Source organism: Apaloderma vittatum, unplaced genomic scaffold (genome assembly GCF_000703405.1).
Source record: "Apaloderma vittatum isolate BGI_N311 unplaced genomic scaffold, ASM70340v1 scaffold19811, whole genome shotgun sequence".
NCBI classification, from domain to species: Eukaryota; Metazoa; Chordata; class Aves; order Trogoniformes; family Trogonidae; genus Apaloderma; species Apaloderma vittatum.
Window position 1 is genome coordinate 52,635 of NW_009701020.1, and position 21,296 is coordinate 73,930.

The 21,296-nt window shown below is 38.2% G+C and overlaps 1 protein-coding gene across 1 annotated transcript in view; it reads left to right on the plus strand.

Annotated features, from left to right (window-relative positions):
- COL12A1 (collagen, type XII, alpha 1) overlaps positions 1-19,471 on the plus strand; it is a 71,023-nt gene extending 51,552 nt beyond the window's left edge. Inside the window, 10 exon segments of the mRNA XM_009879000.1 lie at positions 1,516-1,569; positions 3,059-3,112; positions 4,314-4,367; positions 5,374-5,445; positions 12,475-12,510; positions 12,617-12,683; positions 14,055-14,243; positions 15,316-15,384; positions 16,448-16,618; positions 19,012-19,471. Of these exon segments, the coding sequence (XP_009877302.1) occupies positions 1,516-1,569; positions 3,059-3,112; positions 4,314-4,367; positions 5,374-5,445; positions 12,475-12,510; positions 12,617-12,683; positions 14,055-14,243; positions 15,316-15,384; positions 16,448-16,618; positions 19,012-19,193 (948 nt within the window). The 3' untranslated portion in view covers positions 19,194-19,471.
- The last annotated feature ends 1,825 nt before the right edge of the window (positions 19,472-21,296 follow it).

Sequence of the window (21,296 nt, forward strand, 5' to 3'; positions counted from 1 at the left end):
CATGCAGTATTACTCTGAAGATTTTCTCACAAATTTACACATCCAACTTCCTTTTCTGAGCTTAAATCAGTAGCTGAAAGTTCAGAGAGGCAATGGGTACCTGGATCTAGGCATGCAAAACAGCACTTCATTCCTAAGGGGCTTTCTTAACAACAGCAGGCATATTTTAGTATTTATGTACCTGCCTTCAAAGCCAGAGTAACTCTATCAACACTGCTGAACATTCACCAGATTCTGGTTTTTATAGCTTTTTGTCTACATTCTAAATGTATCCAGACTGCTTTTGCTATATTTTAATAAGTAATCACCACAGAAGCAGGAATATTATTTTGGTGTTTCCTGTTTTAGATGAGCTTAAATTTTAATATAATCAGGAGCTTTTTGTATGAAGTCTTTGATTTTTCCTACAAAGTTTACAGGAAAAATATATAGAACTTGTGTCCAGTTGCATACTGTCTCATTTTGCATTTGAAACCAAGTTACATTCTCAGTCTGTAGTGTAATGTGAGCAATGGAAGCTAAAGTGTGTTTTAAGATAGACGTTATGTACATCTTCTGTTTTTTAAGGACAAAGTAGAAAGATTCTGTTAATCACTGTAAACGCTTTTCTTTTTTTTTTTTTTTTTTATATTGGGTGGAAAATCTGCATCAAGGTGACCTAGAGGTGCCAAACAGCAAGAAAGACCAAACACATTCCTTTTACATGTGGAACACAATAAATATATTTATTCGTCACATTCAGTTTGCAAACTTTTGACGAGTCAAATCACTAACATTGGTGGAACTTCTTATTAGTTAAAAATAAGTTAGACTGCCACTTTGAGTCACGTAATTCATTTTTTCATATAATTTTCAATGCACATTGGCAGACTGGTTACAAATTGATTATTTCTCTGTCATCATACATCATATTGTCAAAACTAGTTCATGTGAGTATAGACTGTTCATTAATACTACAGTACTGTAATGTGTGTGGAATGCAAGGTAACTGTGAAAGGTAATACACTGCTTCTTCATATGCTCCTACATCTTGTGCCCTGGAAGTGTGGATATGCCTTTTAAACCATAGATTAGAGAAAAATAGTGACACTTTAAGAAGACTGAGCTTTAGCTTCTGTAAGTGCAGACAGCTCCATTCACCAGCTGAGAAAGATAAGGGAGAGGCAGGGAGAAAACATGTAACCCTTCCCTGCTTTCCTGCTTATGAAGACGTTGATGTCAGTCTCTCTTACTGAAAAGTCCATGTCGTTTCCTTATCAAAATATGTGCCTCCTTCAAATGTCTGCTCGCCTATGTTTTGTTGTTCTGCATTTGCAAATGTCTGTGAGTTGATCAGTATTGCTTCTATTAAGAGCTATATGCATCTTGATTTATTCCATAGTACATAGTTGGCTTATGGACTCCTTAATTCAACTATCTTGCAAGAAATATTTTGTGTCCATTTACACAATGTAATTATTTTGTGGGTCTATTTCGTAATTCACAATCGCTAACAATTATTTATGAAAATTATAGGGTCGTCAAGGAATGAAAGGTGATGCTGGACAGCCTGGACTGCCAGGGCGATCAGTAAGTTGACACAGACAAGATAATGTTATTTTATGCTATTCCTGATGCAGGATGGCTGTTAGACAGCTGCCTGACATCACTAGGAATCACAGACTTTTCTCATACCTTCCTAAGAAATAGTTTTGGAAACATATTATCTTATCCTTAGGAATTTGAAACGTAGGAAATGATAAACCATTTAACACAGCAAGAGTGAAAAACCAGCTGCACTGAGTCAAGCCAAATGTATGTTCAGATAGTTGTGAATGCAGAGACACACCACTGGATTAGGAAAAGTACACTGATAACTCCCCAGGGAGGTCCCTCAGCTGCTGACCACCTACAGTTAAATGTCTTCCTAAACGAAAGGTTGCAGAAACTTTGCTGAACTCCTCTTCAGCAATGCTGTCTGATTGCTTTCTACTTTTGGAAATCAAATGGTCTTGGGACATTAATTTTATGCTCTCTGAAAGAGAAAGCAGTATTAAATTTCGCTTACTTTCAAGTTTCTATATCGTAAACTGGAATTAGATTTTGAGGTGAAAGAAATAAGGTGTGCTTTTTTTTTATAATCAGCCAGATTTGAATAATCTAAGATCATTGATCTGCACATGTGATGACATAACTAAAATTCCTTGGTCACTATATTGTCCTTGATTTTCTTTGGGAAATAAAGACTATATAGAAGATGCTTAAATGTTGTTGGGCATTTACTTTCTTATACCAGATAAGGTCAGTCATGAATGAGAGGCCTTGTATTCTTTACGTGTTTTATTAGTCCTTATAACCCTGAGTAATATACATTTAGGGAGTAGTAATGCCCTGTAGAAAGCAATGCTCTATTTTAGTGTATGGTATTATTGGACAGAAAAGGGAAAAGAACATGTCAACCTGGTGCAAGGCTGTTCAATATCCAGTTCCTGCAACAGTGGTACTGATCCTAAGGAGCAGTGAATGGAATTATTCCTGAGTGTCCTCTGAATGCCTGTTTAATATTAGGGTTTATTGTCTACCCAGAAACTACAAGGAACAGAAACAAAGAATTTAGAATGTGCACAATAAAGCTGCAGAATGTTACAAGATATGAAAATAAGGGGAAAAGACTATAAAGGATGAATCTAATTTTTGTTTCTTTAGATAGACTCTGATAAATGAATGCAGCTAAGATTTAGCACCAAGTGTTAAAAGATTAGCTGACATCTGTAAGCCATGCTTGTAAAGGCAACAAATCAGATATATCTGCTTTATTGGAACAGTACTGGAAATTATTTTTGAAGTTGAATTAAGGGCTATTAAGGAAATGGAAGTAGAAAGTATAGTGGGGGTGAAGACTCTTGTATCATATGTATGAAATAGAATGTTTCTCCTAGAAGTTTGGTTTCTGTAAGTGTCAAAAAGCAATATTTAAGACAGTTAAATATTTAAATGTGTGCATATATACTGGGATGATTAGCATAGCAGTGGTGCTTGTTCTGATACTGATACAGCTTATCATTCCTTTTCCCTCTAGGGAACCCCAGGTTTACCTGGTCCACCTGGCCCAGTGGGACCTCCAGGAGAAAGAGTAAGGTTTCCTCAGTTTGTGTTCTCAAAAGACCAAGTGACTTTTTTTTTCCCGTTCTTTATCATATCTTTCTACTTTCATATGCTTTTTCAAAAGGAGAACTTTTATCAATATCCAATCTGGGGACATAAAACTGAAAGGACTGGAAAATCTTAGGGGTGAAAACCTCCACAGACAGCTGTAGTGTAGCTGGATAGGTTCAATAAAAATTGAACTACTCACGTTCCTGATTCGGTTCCCAGAATCCTGCACCCATAGAACAGTATGTCCTCTGAGCAGGGCTCTGCTGAGCTACTCAGTCCTGCTGGCTTCCACACACTGTGGCTGCTGCAGGGAATGCCTTCAAAACTCTGCTTGCCTCAGTGTCTGGGAGATGTCATATCTGTAAAGAATCTGTTTGTGCAATTCTTACTATGGTCAAGTTTGTTCCTTAAAGTTTGACTATCCTGAGCTAAGAACTTCTCTTTGGGTGAGGAATTTCAAAATGTCTTCGTAATGAAGGGCATACACCCAGGTATTTCATTGTGAAGTTCCTGCAATCACTTTCTTCTAATTTGGGATCAACTAAGCAAATCTCTTTTGTCTTCACAGTGGCATATCACCTTTGAAGTGACTGAAGCAGTGTCTTACTTTTGCCATCAAAATCAATAGCTGATGAGTATTTATAGTTAATAGTGGAAGTTGATTGGCAAAAATGAAAGCAGACCACTATGGGATAGCCAGCTGCCAAAGAACATACCACTGGATTGGTGGGTTATTGATGGGCCATGGACCATCAATAATCCTATGTTAGATTATTGACATGGAGTTTCTCAGCATCTCTTCCTACAGATACTTATTTGAGAGGGAAGTTGTTGTTCATTTAAGTAGAAACCTCAGATTTTCCAACTAATCTGTGAGCAAGAGAACAGAAAAAATGGAGATCTTTCTCCTTTCGGATAGAACAATGATTCCTTTTCTTAAAAGTTCTGAGAGAGACTTCTTCCATCTTCAGTTAATGAACAGCAGCTGAACAACTTCTACACTGGCTGAAGCTCTAGTTCTCCAGTGTTAGATGTGATAGCTATTTCTATAGATTACATTACAGATAGTTTTTAAAATACACGCTAGTAGTAATCGGGAATATTGCAATTACATAATCTTAAAAGCCATTTTAAACGTGCTACAATTAATCCCTAATTATGCTTTTGTTTTTGAATAGGGTTTCACGGGAAAAGATGGTCCCACAGGTCCCAGAGGCCCACCAGGACCAGCGGTAAATATAATTTTCTCTTTGATATACTCTGAAATAAGAGACCTGAGCCAAGAGAGAGCTACATTGACATTTTTGGTTTCTTTCAAACATGAAATATCCTGAATGGGTATGTGTAACACAGTGAAAGGTGAGCAGGCAGATGTTTGAAGTATGTATTCACAAACATTCATAAGAGTGGGTCTGAAACTGGTTTCTGCCAGTGTAAATAAGGGAAGAGCCAATTTATCTCATTCTTTCGCCATGGTCTATAAATGCACAGCTAGGCCTATTGAAACCAATCAGCTTATTACTTGCTACTGAAATCAATCTGCTCATTACTTGGAGTCTGGTGAAAAAACCCCACTCTTATAACACGATTATCTTGACAAGAGTCTTAGTTTTTGCTTAAAAAACTACTTCATTGTGTTTTGTGGGACTGTGTTAGAAGAGGTGCTGGTTGTTAGAGAAAACTGTATTAGGCTGGATAGGCAAGTTACTGCAGCTCCACATTACCGGGACAAATCAGTAGTGAGGTGGAAGATGCATTCCCCATGGGCACATGCACACAGAGCACACATTTATGCCATGTGTATTTATATAGATAGGAGTCACCAGGGCAGGATATTATTTAGGCTGCCCCACTCCCCCACGATTATCTTTATTGCACTCCTTCATGAATTTTACACGGATCACAGTCTTGCTAGATGAAATTAGGAGACCAAACTGTCTTGTTCTCCATTAGAAACCTGTCATTAAGAGTGTTACCAAAAATATATAGACACTCTGTGTCTGTAGATTCAGAAAGGCCTGTTAAACTGTGGTGTTACATAAAAGGACACAGTTCCATGAAGAAAACTGTTTTCCAGAGGAAAGTTTGGAAGCCTGATGTGCAGATAACAGAGAAAAAACCCAAACTGATGGGAGCCATTTCCTGTATTGCTTTTCACTCAATACAATCACAAATTTCTTATTAGCACTTGTGCTGTTGTGGGTTTCCACAATTCAATTTACGTGTCTTCTGCTGTAGGGTGCCCCGGGAGTTCCAGGAGTTGCTGGCCCAAGTGGAAAACCAGGGAAGCCAGGAGATCGTGGGACACCAGTAAGATAATGATATACTGTCCTGGTTTGAGTATCAAATTTAAAATTACAGTCTGTTGATGAATACGAGAATTCTCCTTGGTTTAAATACTTGTTTTGCACTTATGAAAGTGGTTAATACAACGGAGCTGACCTAAGACCGCAAGCCTTTTTTTCAAACAATTTTATTTTTACAGTATGCCATTTTGCTGAGTTTAATAGTTGGGGCTGGAAATTGTGGTCTCTGGTTTCCACTAAAAAGATTGTAGACTGTTATGTGCCAAGACATATATTCCTACACTGCATAAGCCTGAAGAACTAGGTCAGCAAAATGACTGGAAAGTCTGTCTGTATGTGTGTATGGAGTAAAAATTTTGTACACTGCTGAAAGTGGACAATCTTTGATAATATTACATAATCACTTGCTTTTTGCAGATGTTTTGTGCTTTTTACAATGTGATTTCAAATTATTTGGGGATGGTTTCTGTGCCTTCTATTCAAACCTTTAAAATGCATCCTTAACAGGGAGAAGGAATAGGACTGTTGGTGGCCTTCCACCAACAGCTTCAGGAGAAATTTGAATTGATCCATTTATAAGATCTCTGAGAAATTACGCTTGAATCAGGAGTGAAGACAGTAATTAAAATGAGAAGTAATTCATTACTTAATATCTGGCAGTCAGCCAGCATTTTTCATCCCGCTTCAATGTCATTGCATATACAACAGCTGGATAATTTCGAAGAATATGTAGTAGGCTCGATTCTTATGAAGCTGAAGCTCCGAGTACCTGGGAGGTGGGTTATTTTCTCATACACATAGAATCATAGAATCATAAAGGTTGGAAAGGACCTTAAAGTCATCAAGTCCAACCTACAGTCCTACACCACCGTAACACTGAACCATCTCCTGAAGTGCCACATCCAACCATTTTTAAAACATGTACAGGGATGGTTACTTCACCATCTCCCTCAGCAACCCATTCCAATGCTTCACTACCCTTTTGGTGAAGAATTTTTTCCTAACATCCAGTCTAAAACTTCCCCTGGCGCAACTTGAACCCCTTCCCTCTTGTCCTGTCGCTATTCACTAGGGAGAAGAGGCCAACACCCGTCTCACTATAGCTGCCTTTCAGGTAGTTGTAGAGAGCAATAAGGTCTCCCCTCAGCCTCCTCTTCTCCAGGCTGAACAGCCTCATCTCCCTAAGCCTTTCTTCATAAGACTTACCTTCTAGTCCCCTAATCACTGGTTGCCCTTCTCTGTACTTTCTCCAGCACCTTGATGTCCTTCCTGTACTGTAGAGCCCAGAACTGAACACAGTACTTGAGGTGCAGCCTCACCAGTGCCGAGTACAGGGACACAATCACTTCCCCGATCCTACTGACCACACTATTCCTAATACAAGCTAGGATGCCATTGGCCTTCTTGGCCATCTGGGCACACTGCTGGCTCATGTTCAGAGTTGAGTTCAGTCTGCATTTTCCAGCCTATAAATCCTGCTTCTCCTTGCACTAGAGGACTTTGAGTGTCTTAGGAAAGCCCTGAAGCTTTCCTGCCTTTAGACATATTGCTAATGTTATATTCTTGTCAGGTCAGGTACTTGATAGACGTAGCTGGAGTACAAGGTGCTGTAGTTTGTTCACAGGTGAGCTTCAAACTAGCTGTATCCAAGTTTTCCTTCACCTGTGGCACGGGATGACTGTCCCAGTTCAGCAGTGAAGATCTTCTGTGGGTAAATAACATGCACAGAAGGAAGTTTGGCTGCAAGCCCTGTTTCAGTGCTTTTGCAAAGCAAGGCAGGCAACTCTTCTCCAAGCATCAAGTGTAAGTTCTCCTACACTCCAACCTTAAGAGTTCTTTTCAGTTAGAAATATGTTTCTTTTCCAGTTATTGCACTTTCTTGTAATGGGACACTGTGTATCATATTTACAATTTCTTATGTTTCTAGAACAGATCCCAGCAGGAGTTCTGGCTTCCACCTTGCACAGATGTTTTATCAGACTCCCGGTGGACAGAATTTCAACGCTTTCCTTTGTGTCCAGTATTAGAATTGCCAAAGGTGCAGCCTGATGGCCAAATACAACTTGCAGTGTCATGAACCGTAGTTCAGACCTGCCTGAATATGTAACTTCCTGCTGTAGAAAAAATAAAACAGTGAGGCCACACTGCCTCTGGTAAATACAAGGAGTAAATAATTTTTGACCAGATTCTGCCGTTTTTATTTCTACTTCAACAATCTGCATTACTGCTACTGTGCAGCGCAGCATTGAGTGGAAGACTCGTACAAAGAAAGGAACATTGCATCCCAGGCAAAAGATGCTCAGTTACATGCAAATTATGAGGAGCCTTGGTGGTGTGAAGGCTTTCCCAGTGAATGCAGTCACTCGGAGCCCTTTCCTGATGTATTAAATACCATTAATGTGCTAAGCTGAGGCAGACCACACCATGAATGTGGCTGTAAACATTTCTCTACCTTAATGTGTACTTACACTAGAACAAATTGATACTTGAAGTGTTAACTGATTTTTCAGAGAATTAGGAAATGTGTCTTATTAATCTGCTTCCAAGGTGTCTTTTCAGTATAGTAGCAAAATGACCAAAAAAGGACAGTAAGAACACAAATGAGTCAGCAATCTATTGAGAATTGAGCACTGGCTGTCCTAGAGGAGACTAAAATATCTGTCCTCTGTCTGTCTGGTTCAACAGAGAGCAAGAATTTGGTAGCAGTCTGTACACATATTATAGGGCAACAACCAGCGAGGGTAAGAAATAGTCATTAAGCTAAAAGAAGTTGTTGGCTCAAGAAAAAACGGGTATGTTTTCTGTGAATAAATGCAATGAAAAATGGAAGATCTCAGACTATGAGAGAAGGAAAGTTCCTGTAGTGTTGTTTTATAGATGTGAGAATGAAAATGGTAATGGATAGGTAGGCAGACTCAGTTGTCTTATGGTAGAGCTCTCTTGCTTCTAAAACTGACTGTATGACAACAGGATTTGACTTTGTTGATCTAGAAGGTCCCCAGGAGTTAGTGCAAGGCATTTCTGTTTTATATATAAGGTGCTATTAGATTGATGCCTCCAGGACCAAACAGACCATGAAAACCTTTAGAAGGTAATGCTGAGCAGATAAGGGAGATGTTTGTTGGGAGTTAAAAGCAGTTTTTGAGCATTTTCCATTCTCTGCTTCCATGTGTTTACTGATTTTGTATCCATCTAGACACCCTTGATGAAGTCTCAAAAAGGCACTGCTTTGAGAGCAATGAACTTGTGGTTCTTGTGGGGATCAAACATTCTTTTGGGGAAAACAATTGAGCGCATTATCTTTTAAAGTAAAAATAGCAAAACTTCCTTTGTTTTGTCCTCCTTCAGCCACAGAATTTTGCTGCAGCCACAGCCTTCATCCCACAGCTCAGAAAAATCCCACAGGCAGCATAAACTAGCTTTTCCTCACACTGACCCCAAGCGACTCTTTCATTGCAGGATATCAACAAAACAGAATGTCAGCAGCAGCTGCTGCTTCTCAAAATACTGGCAAGCAGTTGGTTACGTTGCACTTTTTTGTCTATTAAAAGAAAATAAACTGAAATATAAGAAGATTACAACCCTGTGGGAGGAAGATGCAAATAGCAACTCAGTAATTGCAGTTGTAATTATTTTTTTTTTTTTAAATTGTATTTCTAAAATATCCAGGTGGAAAATTAACTTTATTATAGTCAGTCAGATTCTAATCTTCAAATTTTAAAATTAGTTTGAAATAGCCTGTAGATTTCCAATCATAGGCTGAGTCAGTGTATCTTTGCAAGCTTACAAAGTGAAGAGTGAGGCTCATTTCATTTCAATGAATTGTAAAATTGACTGTGTATGACTTAAAATTAAGACATGGTCTTAGCATTTTTCTTGCTGAGGGACCTTTGTTGGCAATACTTTGGAACAGTACTGTGCATTTGTTACCAGAGCACCTTCCTGTCTTAACATGGCTTATGGCTGAAGACAGCCTGAAGGACTTTTCTTAACTGTCAGCAAAAATATATTTCCAGAAATAGCATTTAGAATTTGAACATTTTAAGTTTGCTTCATCTTTTTATCTTCTGTGTATAGTTTGGTGTGTGAGTGCTCTAGCAAGTAAATTCATTGGAACATGGCATTTTAAGAATATTGCTGAGATAGAAGACCAGAAATCTGACTTGTAATGCTTGCATTTACCTAGCAACTAGACAAGAAGACATATTACATGATTTGCTTTGGGTCAAAACAGTGTGAGGTTGTACTATGAAAGCCTTAGCAAGAATGAGAATACAATGAACAGGTGTTATTTCAGATAATTTCAAATCAATTTCATCTCAGAAATTTAGAGAATTTCAGATAACTTCAAATGAATATGTTCTCAGAAAATAGCAGAAATTACCCAGTTTCAAACAGAAACGGAAAGACCAAATAATTTGTTAATATTTTCCCACCCCTTGATTTTTTGCATTATAGACTAGTGCAAGTGAAAAACCTGTAATTATATTAATGGGTATTTCAGATATGTGTGAGAGCTTATGCCTGAGATGTTAATGTCTGCTAATTGGGAGTCAAATTACATCTCTTTTAGAGATTCATCAGCAATTACCACAGTGTTAATTATTAGGGAATAGCAGGTAGAAATGTCATATTTTCCTGATTTTTAGTTACAGTTTCTTTACATTGTTATGGCATTTACAAGTCCATGGTCTGTTTCAGCATGTAGTTCTGGACTTCACTGAGTAAGAAAATATAGATGAAAGGTGAAGGATAGAAAAAAAATCAGCTTGATGGATGTATTGTGTACATATTAGTAATTGTCTCATTGGTGGCATAGTTTATTCCAGTGGCACATATACAGTGTCACCATTCTAAATCTTTCGTTTGAGTCTGTACAATCAATTTTGCATGTACTGTCTGTTATGCATGATACAAATGTACCATATCTCAACTACTTACACTCAATGACAGATGAGCTGCCTCATATTTTCTGTGGCATGCCATGGCGTAGGTGTATGCAAACCTGCTGCAGAGAAGCTCACGTAGCGTACAAAGTTCACACCCTGACATACTCCATGGGAGTTTGTTTGCCTAAAACCTTGGTAGAAGTCTATGAAACACATTCAAATTGTATCTGCTGTGACCTCAGTGGAATGATTTGTTGTTGTCTCATGTTGTTGAGATTAATCGTGGGTATTGTAGGAATGTTATGAAAAACAGCTGCATCCCACACTTAGCCTGTGCTTTGTTAATGATGATAAACAGTCTCTTTAAAGGAATACTATGATATAAAAAGCAGTAATACTTGGGAGGCCCGTGGAGAGCCATGTGTAACTGTGGAGAGCCATGCAGATCAGCAAATGACCAAATTGGTCTTTCACCTTTGAAATATAACTTACATTCAAATCATAATTTAGGCTACAGGTGAAAATCTATCTGAACGCATGCTAGCTCCTTTTTGACTAATAAAGCTCCTGTGCTCTTTGGACACCTTCTGGCAGGTGAATTTACAACAGAGTTTTAGAGGGACTCAGCTGTGGCATAACTCAGAGACCTTAGAGAGCATCTAATCCAACTTCCTTCCCATGGGCAGGGATGCCCTTAACTAGCCCAGGTTGCTCAAGGCCTCATATAACCTGGCCCCGAACATCTCCAGGGAGGGGGCATCTACAACCTCTCCGGGCAATCTATTCCAAAGTCTTGCCACCCTCGTACTGAAGAATTTTCTCCTGAGATCCAATCTAAACCTATTCTCCTTCAACTTAAACCCACTGTCCTTTCCCCTTGTCCTATCAGTGGACACTCTTGTAAACAGTCCCTCCCCAGCCTTCCTGTAGGTTCCCTTCAGGTACTGGAAGGGAACTATTAGGTTCCCCCAAAGTCTTCTCTTTTCAAGACAACAATCCCAGCTCCCTCACCCTTTCTATGGAGCAGAGGTGCTCTAGCATCTGGAATTTTTACTGTGGACAAAGTCATATCAAATAGACTAAAGAAAGTTGTAAATATCCTTCTGAGATCATTGCTGTCTATTTTGAAAATCTTTAAAAACCCATCATACCAAGCATTGTAATTGCATTTTCCATGGAACGTACAGTTTTCTCTCTTTTTACACTTCTCTTTGCTAGCAGAGGAATGCAAACGCAAGACTCAAATCTCAGAATGTTGTGCTGGAGGTGCACATGTGCAGTGGTGTTTGCAGAGTAGATTGTGTGTGCATATCTCCTGTTCAGCATTTTAAAATATATTTACTCTATACTTGATATTTTTCCAGGCATAGACACATACACATACAAAAATTAAAATCAGCCCATCTGGTTGATTTCTTGCATAGTTTTCTTGAAAACCAAAGAACCCGCAACAACCACTAGAGTATTCAAAGGCAAATGGAAGTTGCTGTTAGACAAAGGTTAGCTCTTGGCAAATGTCAATAAATGTAAAGCAGTTCAAGCTAAGACTTTTGCAAGACTGATGTAGAAGTAGCAGGGAAGCTGTCATTATAAATAGAATAAGCACTTAATGGTGTCTCTCCATTTTGTGTTGTCCCTGCACAGTGCTTTTTCAATTAACACAGAGCCTGTTTCTTGTGTATTCAAGGACACAGCTGTCCTTCCTAGATGTGTTATTCTTCCTAGCTTACCTTCTCTAATGATGAGTTGACTTAAGACTTAAAAATTAAACGGTCATATAAAATTTGTACAAGACCATTCACCAATTACAGAAATGCAATGCTAAAAATTCAATTTTCAAATTGCTGGTGTGGTCCCAGTGTCAACATAACTCAGTTTCTTTGGCCTTAGTTTGAATTTTCCCTTCAGGTCTTTTTCTTCTGCATCTATCAGTGCCTTTAATCATACGCAAGTGATCATTCCTTGTCCTATCTTTTCTGGTACCTTCTTCAGCACCACTGAAATGTAAGGTTCAAGGAAGGGGGGGCAGGTGTGTCTTTGTGAAGGATTCAAAAAGTTTTCTAGAACTGCATGTCTCAAACGTATAGGTGGGATGGAATAACATAATCCTTCAGTTGTTTTATTTTTTACTGTATTTATTTTAGGGTGTGCCTGGAGTGAAGGGAGAAAAAGGTGACAGAGTAAGTCTTGTTTAGTCAATTTTTCTCAGATTTTTTTTAATTAAACACTTTGTATTTAACAGCTCAGACACGAACTAATAAAACACTTGTTTTGGTTTTGATTTAGGGTGACATTGCTTCTCAGAACATGATGCGAGCTGTTGCAAGACAAGTTTGTGAACAACTGATAAATGGTAAACAGTGTTACTTTGTTTCCTGTAGTAGAAATTCACTATTTTGCTTGTTCAAAGAGAAAACAATTTAAGATGGGGGATATGGGCTGCAGAGCATAGTGGGAGCTTGAGTGATCTGATACCTGTCCAATGCCAATGATTAGGTAGAAACAAATGAAGCACTAAATTTTTGCCAGATCCGGATGGCTAGCTTTATAATCAAATAATCCGTGACCTTCGGAGATATATATGCAAGTCTAATGACCTGTGAAAGGAAGGTGACTTTCCTTTTATCAGTCTGGTCTTCAAAGACTTCATCTTTGTCATATAATCAATATACATTTTCTCAATAAACACATCTTCATGAGGAGGGAATTGGCGAGAAAAAGGATGTTCCCTGCTAGCAGGAAAAGATAGATGAGTGTTGGGTAAATACTGTGTATAGAATCAGCTGTGCTATGCAAGCAAAAATGATATTTATTTGGAGAAGGACTCTAAATTGAATTTCAGCCCTCTGCTGCCACACAGTGCAGCTCTTCAGCCCATGAACATGTTTTCTACAGAGGTTTTCTCTCTGTGCCTGAGGCAATACTTTTGCAGTGAGTAGAACTGCCAAGGTGGACAGAGACAAATGTGCCCATAAATTGTTAACTCTGTTTCTATAGCAAGTGTAGGTGCTGATTGTATTAGGGTTATGAATAAGGATGTGTTATCTGAGATATTTTAGCATCTCTTTTTAAACATCCGTGCCTTAGTTTTATTGTATTCGGCTCATCTCTTCAGGGTTATGCTAGGACTGGGCTAGATGTGGCCCCCCATTAAGGGCTCCTTCCTGCATGGTTTCACAATGCTGTTTTTCAGACACCTTTCTCCAGAAATGAAATTTGCTTGTATGCAGAAGGTATATAGTTACAAGAATATGCATCCTGCTGACTTCATGGACTGTACGCTGCTAGCTCTATACATGAGTAATTTATACTGTGTTTGTGGTTGCTTCAGAGTTCTAAAGTACATAGAAATGTAATACTCCACTTTTAGAAGCGTAACAAGTTCTTTCTGTTCTTCAGAGTAAAAACAACCTTTATTAGAACCTTGAGAGCAAGAGTATTGTGAACAAATGCTTATTTTATTATTAATTGCTTTGGAATTAATTTATGTTAATGTCTTCCAGAATCCTCCTTATCTTTCTTCCCTCCCTCTTCCATTTATGTTCAACCTTCTTATCAGACATTCATCTTAAGTCTTTCTAATTCATCTGTGTTAGTAGACCAATAATTTTTTGAATGGGAACCAGGATAGGATTTCTTGAAGAGATAATCTGTTATAATAATTGATACAAGACTTTCACTCATTCCATGTGGTTTATTGAACCATTCTTCTTTCTTTTTGAAGGTCAAATGAGCCGGTTCAATCAAATGCTTAATCAAATCCCGAATGATTATTATTCAAACCGTAACCAGCCAGGGCCGCCAGGACCACCTGGTCCTCCAGGAGCTGCTGGGACAAGAGGAGAGCCTGGACCTGGAGGAAGACCAGGATTCCCAGGACCTCCTGGGGTCCAAGGACCACCTGGTGAAAGAGGTGAGTAAATTCCAAGGCAGCTGTATGTTTCAGAGTGGACAGAGTGCAGAGGCTGCCAGAGAAGCAGTCTCATCCCTTTACCATGTCAGACTAGGAAGCCCACATCTAAGCAGTAGCCTGTTAGGTCTGTTGGATTGCCCGAGGCACAGTGATGTTCTGGAGGACAAGGTTAATTACATCAGTGCCTTCCCCTGTCTCTCTCTTGCTCATGTTTCATGAAACACAAGTCGGTATAACGTTTTGGCTCTGGTGTCAAGCTTCCACAGGATATCCCAGGAAAAGTGAATGTTCTGGCTCTAAACAGCTACATCTTGAAAGGCTCTTTTGAGTAACACAGCTCTTTGCAGAACAGAACTCTGATTAAGAGAGAAAATGAGTCATTACCACAAGTGAAAAATAGGAGTTGAAAGAATTAGGTTTGCATCCTTGGCTCTTTGCAGTACTCTGAGGGAGGGAAGCAGCTCTGAACTGAGTTTGAGCATGTGGGTATTGGGTATACCTATTTTCTGGATCACTGCAGTGACATGGGGTGTCTGTACTGCACTACATCCTGGCCTTTGCTCATTCCAGCTACTCTACTGTAGCATAGACTCAGTGTTTAGTAGCATATATTTTAGTACACTCTTTATAAAAGACTAGGAAAAAAATCAAGGATGAATGGATTTAGGAAAAAAATCAAGGATGAATGAATTTCTGAATTCTGCTCTTTCTTAAAGTTATTTCATCATAACTGTTTCTAAGAAAGTGTAAAGCATCCTTTACAGCAGAAGTAAGCAGAAGTATGTTCTGTGGTGTTTTAAACATCTCAAAAACATTTCTATGTTTGAGAAAGTTTATTCACATGAATTTACCTCTGCATCCTACTTTATTTTTAGGTTAGTGTATTTATATCCAAGCTATTTTCCCAAATGCACATTTGGTCATCTGTATAAAGTAAATTTTGAGTAACCTTGTTACATTAAATAATGGGAGCTAAATATTAATATCAATGAGAGAACAGGAGAAATATTTATTTATGTGGTTTCCTTACTTTGGTTTTTATTGTTCTTTTTTATTTTTTTTTATTCCGTAGGAATGCCTGGAGAGAAAGGTGAAAGAGGGACTGGATCTCAAGGACCACGAGGTTTGCCGGGACCACCTGGTAAATATTTCTTGTTTTATTACATCACAAAAAAGAAAAGCAGGAGAAAAAGACATTTCTTCATAGGGAACCAGAATCCCTACAGTGAATGAACATGTTTTCCTTTGTCCACTTCACGTTTTTGATGTGTATAAGTTTCCTGGAAATCCCTACAAAAAAGTGTAATTTAGAAATATTTTTGGAAGAGGCTAATCGGTATTAATCTCTATTTTGTAATTTACTCATCTGGCATGCTTGCTTGTGTGAAAATGTGTTTTGTGAAAATACATTGTCCAAATATTTGATGGGTATTTTCATAAGTTTTATCAGGTGATATTTTGCAGTATCTAGTTCCATTTTCTACTTGTGATTAAAGAACTACAGCTTGCCCCCAGACTACAAAATGCTCCCACATGCAAAGTTGTCAGATTACAGAGTCAGATGGTTCGATCATTGGTTTTGGTCTTTGTATCATGCAATTTTGTTCACTGATGGCAGTTCACTTGGCAGAAATCAGCTGCATCGTTTGTTTCTGCTTGTAGTTTACTAGGCTAAACATGGGTTTTTATTACAAGACCCACAAGATGCTTAAAGCAAATTGTAGCTCCAGTTACTTGACGCTTTACTTTTCTGCTAACCATAATAAATCCAGTTCCAAAAAAAACATTACCTCATCTATCCTGGGGCTACAGGGTAGCAGAATTAATGTACTCCTATATTTTAATTGAAATACAGTGTGCTTGTCTAATCTAGTAGTTTCCCTTGAGATATTTGTATTTTACACGGAGGGGAAATAAACCAGAGAATTCATTGATGTTTCTTACTTGGCTAGAACCTTACTAAATCAGTTTCTGTGAATAAATCCTTAAATAAGCCACACACAAGGAAGCAACTAATGATGAGTCACATTTCTAGTTTTCTTTTGTTTTTCTTTCTGTTGACCCTCATATAGCAACAAAGTGCAAGTGTTTTCTCACCAAAGACATAGCCTAGTCTGTGTAGTCTAGACACCAGTAGCGTTAGCTGTTTTGTCAAGCTAGCTCTTAACAAAAACAACCTCCCAACATTTCAATTCTAAAATTAGGTCCACAAGGAGAATCTAGAACTGGTCCACCAGGCTCCACAGGATCACGAGGACCACCAGGGCCACCAGGTCGTCCTGGAAATGCGGGTATTCGAGGCCCTCCAGGACCACCAGGATATTGTGATTCATCCCAGTGTGCTAGCATCCCTTACAATGGCCAAGGATTCCCAGGTAGGTTCCGAACAACTTAACTTTCTTTAAATAGCCTTCACAGATGTGGCTGCTTATATTGAGCTGCTTTACATGAGACAGTCCTGCTGGCCTGGACGTACTGAATCAGGAGAAATGGTTGCAATGAGCAGGACTACCTCATTGTAATGCTCAGATATATGAGCGGTCATTTGGACTCTGATGTCAATTTACTTGATGTTATGTGTGGTTTGCTTTAAATATGAAGTAGTAACAAAATATTTTAGTCTTTCTTATTTATTTATTTTTTAAACGTAGGCAGTTAGTAGTTGAAAATGTCGCTCGTAGGATTTAAGTGACCATTTTCTTCTTCTTCTTTTTTCCCCTCCACCCCTACCCCTTCCAATCGTCTTCAGAACAAGGTTGAATTCTCCATGATTCTCTTGAAAAATAAAAGAATGCTGTGGTTGGCAATTTCCGTGTGTCTCTTTTTGAGCAATGTCACCAGTTTTTAAATAAAATTGATACCTGAAATGAAATATTTCCACAAAGGCAATCCAATGGTGATACAGTGCAGACAACTGAAAAACACCACTGACCTACAATTTCTACTGAGTTAAACACCACGGAGTCTCGGATTAGCCCTGAGTCATATCAGCCTTCCACTCTGTGATGTAGCTCAGAACAGTAGGCTGTTTTTGGAATCAAAATAAAGGGTCACAGCGGCCACAGATTTCTGACTGGAAAGTTTCTAATGTATTTTAACATGGGGATCCTGCAGGACCACAGTATTTTTAACAAATTAATACGTATGCATTGCGACGTCTCAAAACTAGCACATGTGATACTACTATTGGATATGGATTGCTGTTAGTATATTGTGCATGTACCCATGAAAAGAAAAAAAAATTAAATATATATATATATGTACACACTTGCAGACTCAGTGCTGCCGGTTAAAGTGCCAGGTGGTTGTGCAGATCTCGTACAAAATTCTTATTTAAACAAAAAAGAAAGAAAATTGTACCTATGATTCAGCAGTGTTCTCCTTTCTAGTAAGCAGCTATGTATACATATATAAATATATGCTTATGACTTAACTATTATGTATTTAGTTGGATGAAAGTATGTTTTTGCACATTGGATGGACTTTTTAAAAGACTAACATCATCTTTGACCTGTTTCAGGTTTCGGCTAACACATTTTCTAAGTCGCCAGTGCTGCTTACAGTTTGAATACATGAAAATCCTGTTTCTGAGATGTTTGCGCACGTGCTTATTAGAAAATGAGTCCGTATGGATATTTCACCACGGATATGGTTTTTGAACCATGTTGGCCTCATAGAATGGGGAGATTCTTTTTACTAACACAACTCGTGAATGAGATAAAGGACAGCGATGTCAATTCATTAAGCCTGTTGCATTGCAATAATAGAATAGACAAGTCTTTCTTGTTTTAAAAAAGACCCATACCATCAAAAACCTCAGTGGTTTAGGAGGCTTATAAAACTACTAACCAGCAAAGGTAATGCCATTAGAAGAGACAGATTTAACCTGGTAAATGAGAAATGACTTATGTAAATAGTAAACTAATTGTGGCTTGTAAATGATTTGTATGGGACCGTATCCACTAAAATCTGTTAACAACTCTACGTGATGCTTTTGCATAAAAGCCTGCTGCTGCTTGCTATATGCCAGAATAACATCCCTGACAACTTATGAAACCTACCTGTCTGTTGCTCATTACCAGCTTGTCTGAATCGGGGCATGTGCCTTTTTATTTGTATGTAATCTTGTTGGATTCTGTAACTGCAGTTATAAATACCAAAGTTTTATAATTATTTTTCTTCTGTTTTGCTGTAGTTTTTGGTGTTCCTGAAGCACCAGCTGTAACTCGGTTTGTTACGAGGAACAGCACGAGAAAATGACATGTACTGTATATTGCCACTGGTGATAGCTACACTTACTTCCCATTCTCAGAGAAAATTAGTATATGCCAAACTCACCTGTTCGTTATACCTGCTCCTTGTCATCTACTAATTACACAGTCTAAAATAAATTCCAGTGCTTGGATTTACTGAAGTAGCTGTAAAATAATAGTTTTATTTGATTTGCGTTGGGGTTTTTTGGGTGGGTTTTTTTGTTTGTTTTACAATAAGTGGTCCCTTGCATAGTTTAAGACTCTTTCTGCAATATTTTGTGTATTATAATTACAAAGCCTTTCAAAATGAATTTTAAACTTTTTATTGTTTTACTGCCAAAAAGTATTAATGAACAAAACTGAAAACCACCCTCAGTGAACTATTAATTTATATATTTATTATATGGAAATAAGATTGGACTAACGTTACGTAGACAAACTAACTTTCATTGTATTTGTGGATTCAAAGACATGTGATAACTATTATGTTCAATCGGACAACTATTTTCAACCAGAACCATACGTGCCTGAAAGTGGACCCTATCAACCTGAAGGTGAACCCTTTATAGTACCTATGGAGTCAGAAAGGAGAGAGGACGAGTATGAGGACTATGGAGTTGAAATGCATTCACCAGAATACCCTGAGCACATGCGCTGGAAAAGATCGCTGTCAAGAAAAGCAAAAACAAAACCGTAAAAGATCTGTGCCTTGTTTTGGTTTTTTTGGTTGGTGGGTTTTGTTTTTGCTGAACTTGCATTTGCAGATACAGACAGGGAGAGTGCATAACTTCTTTTTGCGATTTAACTTTCTGGTCTTTTCATATCAGATGTACCCCTGTTTTGTATCTTGCTTATGTGGGGATAGCAATAGAGACTTTATATTGCTCTGGAAATGCTTGTAAAATACTTCGGCTTATAGCAGCTGCGTACAGTGCATTCAGTTATCCCAGTGCTGCCTTTTCATTAAAAAGATGTAAAACCAAATAAATTTGAAAAAGAAAACCAAAAAACCAAAACAAAAATAACCACAGAGCAGCTGCAAATTTTCTAAGGACTCTTTGCTTTAGCTCTACAGTTTTGTCCTTTATCAAATGCATGTTCTGCAGTTCAGTCAGATCACAGGCCTGTGTTATCTAGTTAAAAAAGAAAGAAACAAGAAATTCCCTCTCCTTCCAACATCATTGTAATTTTCTATTCTTAGTTACACTTTGCAGAGCATATGCTGCTTTTATACATCTCCTTTAAACTCCACAGCTGAAATCATTGTATCAACTGGATACAGTTTAATAATGCCTGAAATCTCCTTGTTTGTAGACGCAGTGACATTTATGCCAAATTGCAGTCAATCCTGCAGAGATGGAATTGCATGTTTATGTTGTATATTTAGTATGGGATTTTTTTTGTTTCAGAATACAATGTTTCGTAGTTATCAAAAGCAGTTGGAAGTTGTTTGCAAGACTATGGATATAGAATTGCTGCTTTTATATTTTAACTGCAAATTGTGAATTTCACTGCCTTATATTATTTATTTCTGAAATGAAAGAGGCATTTTTCAATAAAACTACTGAAAATTTATATGAATCTATTTTTTTTTTAAAGGCATGGTGAGACTGATGTGTGTGTATTCAATTAGTGTTATTTAATCAATCAGTTAGAAATGCTAGGTATCAAAAATCAACTAGAATCAGAATAATCTTAAAATAGGTATTTGTGCTCTGGTGTCTAGAGGTAGACGAAAGAAAGCAGGAGAGGCTTCCTTTGTCTGAGATATAAATAAGACTTTTAAGAAAATCAATCTGCAAAGCATTTTGTGAAGAAAATGAAAGAAAGGCTCAGTTCCCATTTTTGGGGGGGTTTCTGATGGAAGGCTGTTGCAGAGAGAGAGAGAGAGACATTCCGCCTGAGGAACTACTTGAACCACAGTGAGTGCCTAAAGCTACACAAACTTTAAATTCCTCATGTGCTGTGAGCGCTGGCAGCGCTGGGTCCACTATTAGCAAATAACTTGCTCAAGGAGGTGAGTGCCTGGTGTGTGCTGAGCTCCATCCTGCTGGGACCATACATGAGCTGGCCCCTATCTCTTCTGGAGGTCATCTGTGTCTGCAAAAACTTTGCTGACGGCGATGGCTGTGATTTAGTTTTACCTAGAGATGGTGACAAGGATGATTCAGGAGAGAACAACAAAACTGCAGTGGATCAGAAGAATTACTTGCTGAGGAGGAGTGACCTGGTGGTTGTTCCTTCCAATCCATTTTAACCAAGGTCTGTCTCAGAAGTAGAAATGGCGTCTGCCATAGGACCTTTTCGACTTCTTTGGGAAAGCTGGAATGCAAGATATCTGTCATGGCAGTGTAGGCTGGCTTCCTGATCATTGAACTTTACTCCAGACTGGAAGCTATATGATAAATTTTAGTGTCCTTAAATGGAAATTATACAACAACTTCATAGACTGCCTACCTGGTTATCAGTGAAATGAAAACCAAGCAAATAACGTTTCAAAGAATGATCGTGATTACAGCCATATGCCTTTTACACTATAAGAGAATAATTCTGGGCGTAACTGAGGAACATTTAAAAGAGAACCAAGGCTTAATTGTGGAGAGTTAAGTGTTAGAAACGTCTTGCAGATTGATGTGCAATAGAGAAATGCATGTGTATGGCACAAAAAAAAAAAAAAAGCTGATAGAAATTTGGAGAAGTGATTAAAATGTTTCTCTTGATTTTATTTAAAAAAACCTGAAATCTTGCGCTGATTTCCCATCTGTCTTCTTCTGGCATTGTGTCTGTAGGACAAGCTTAG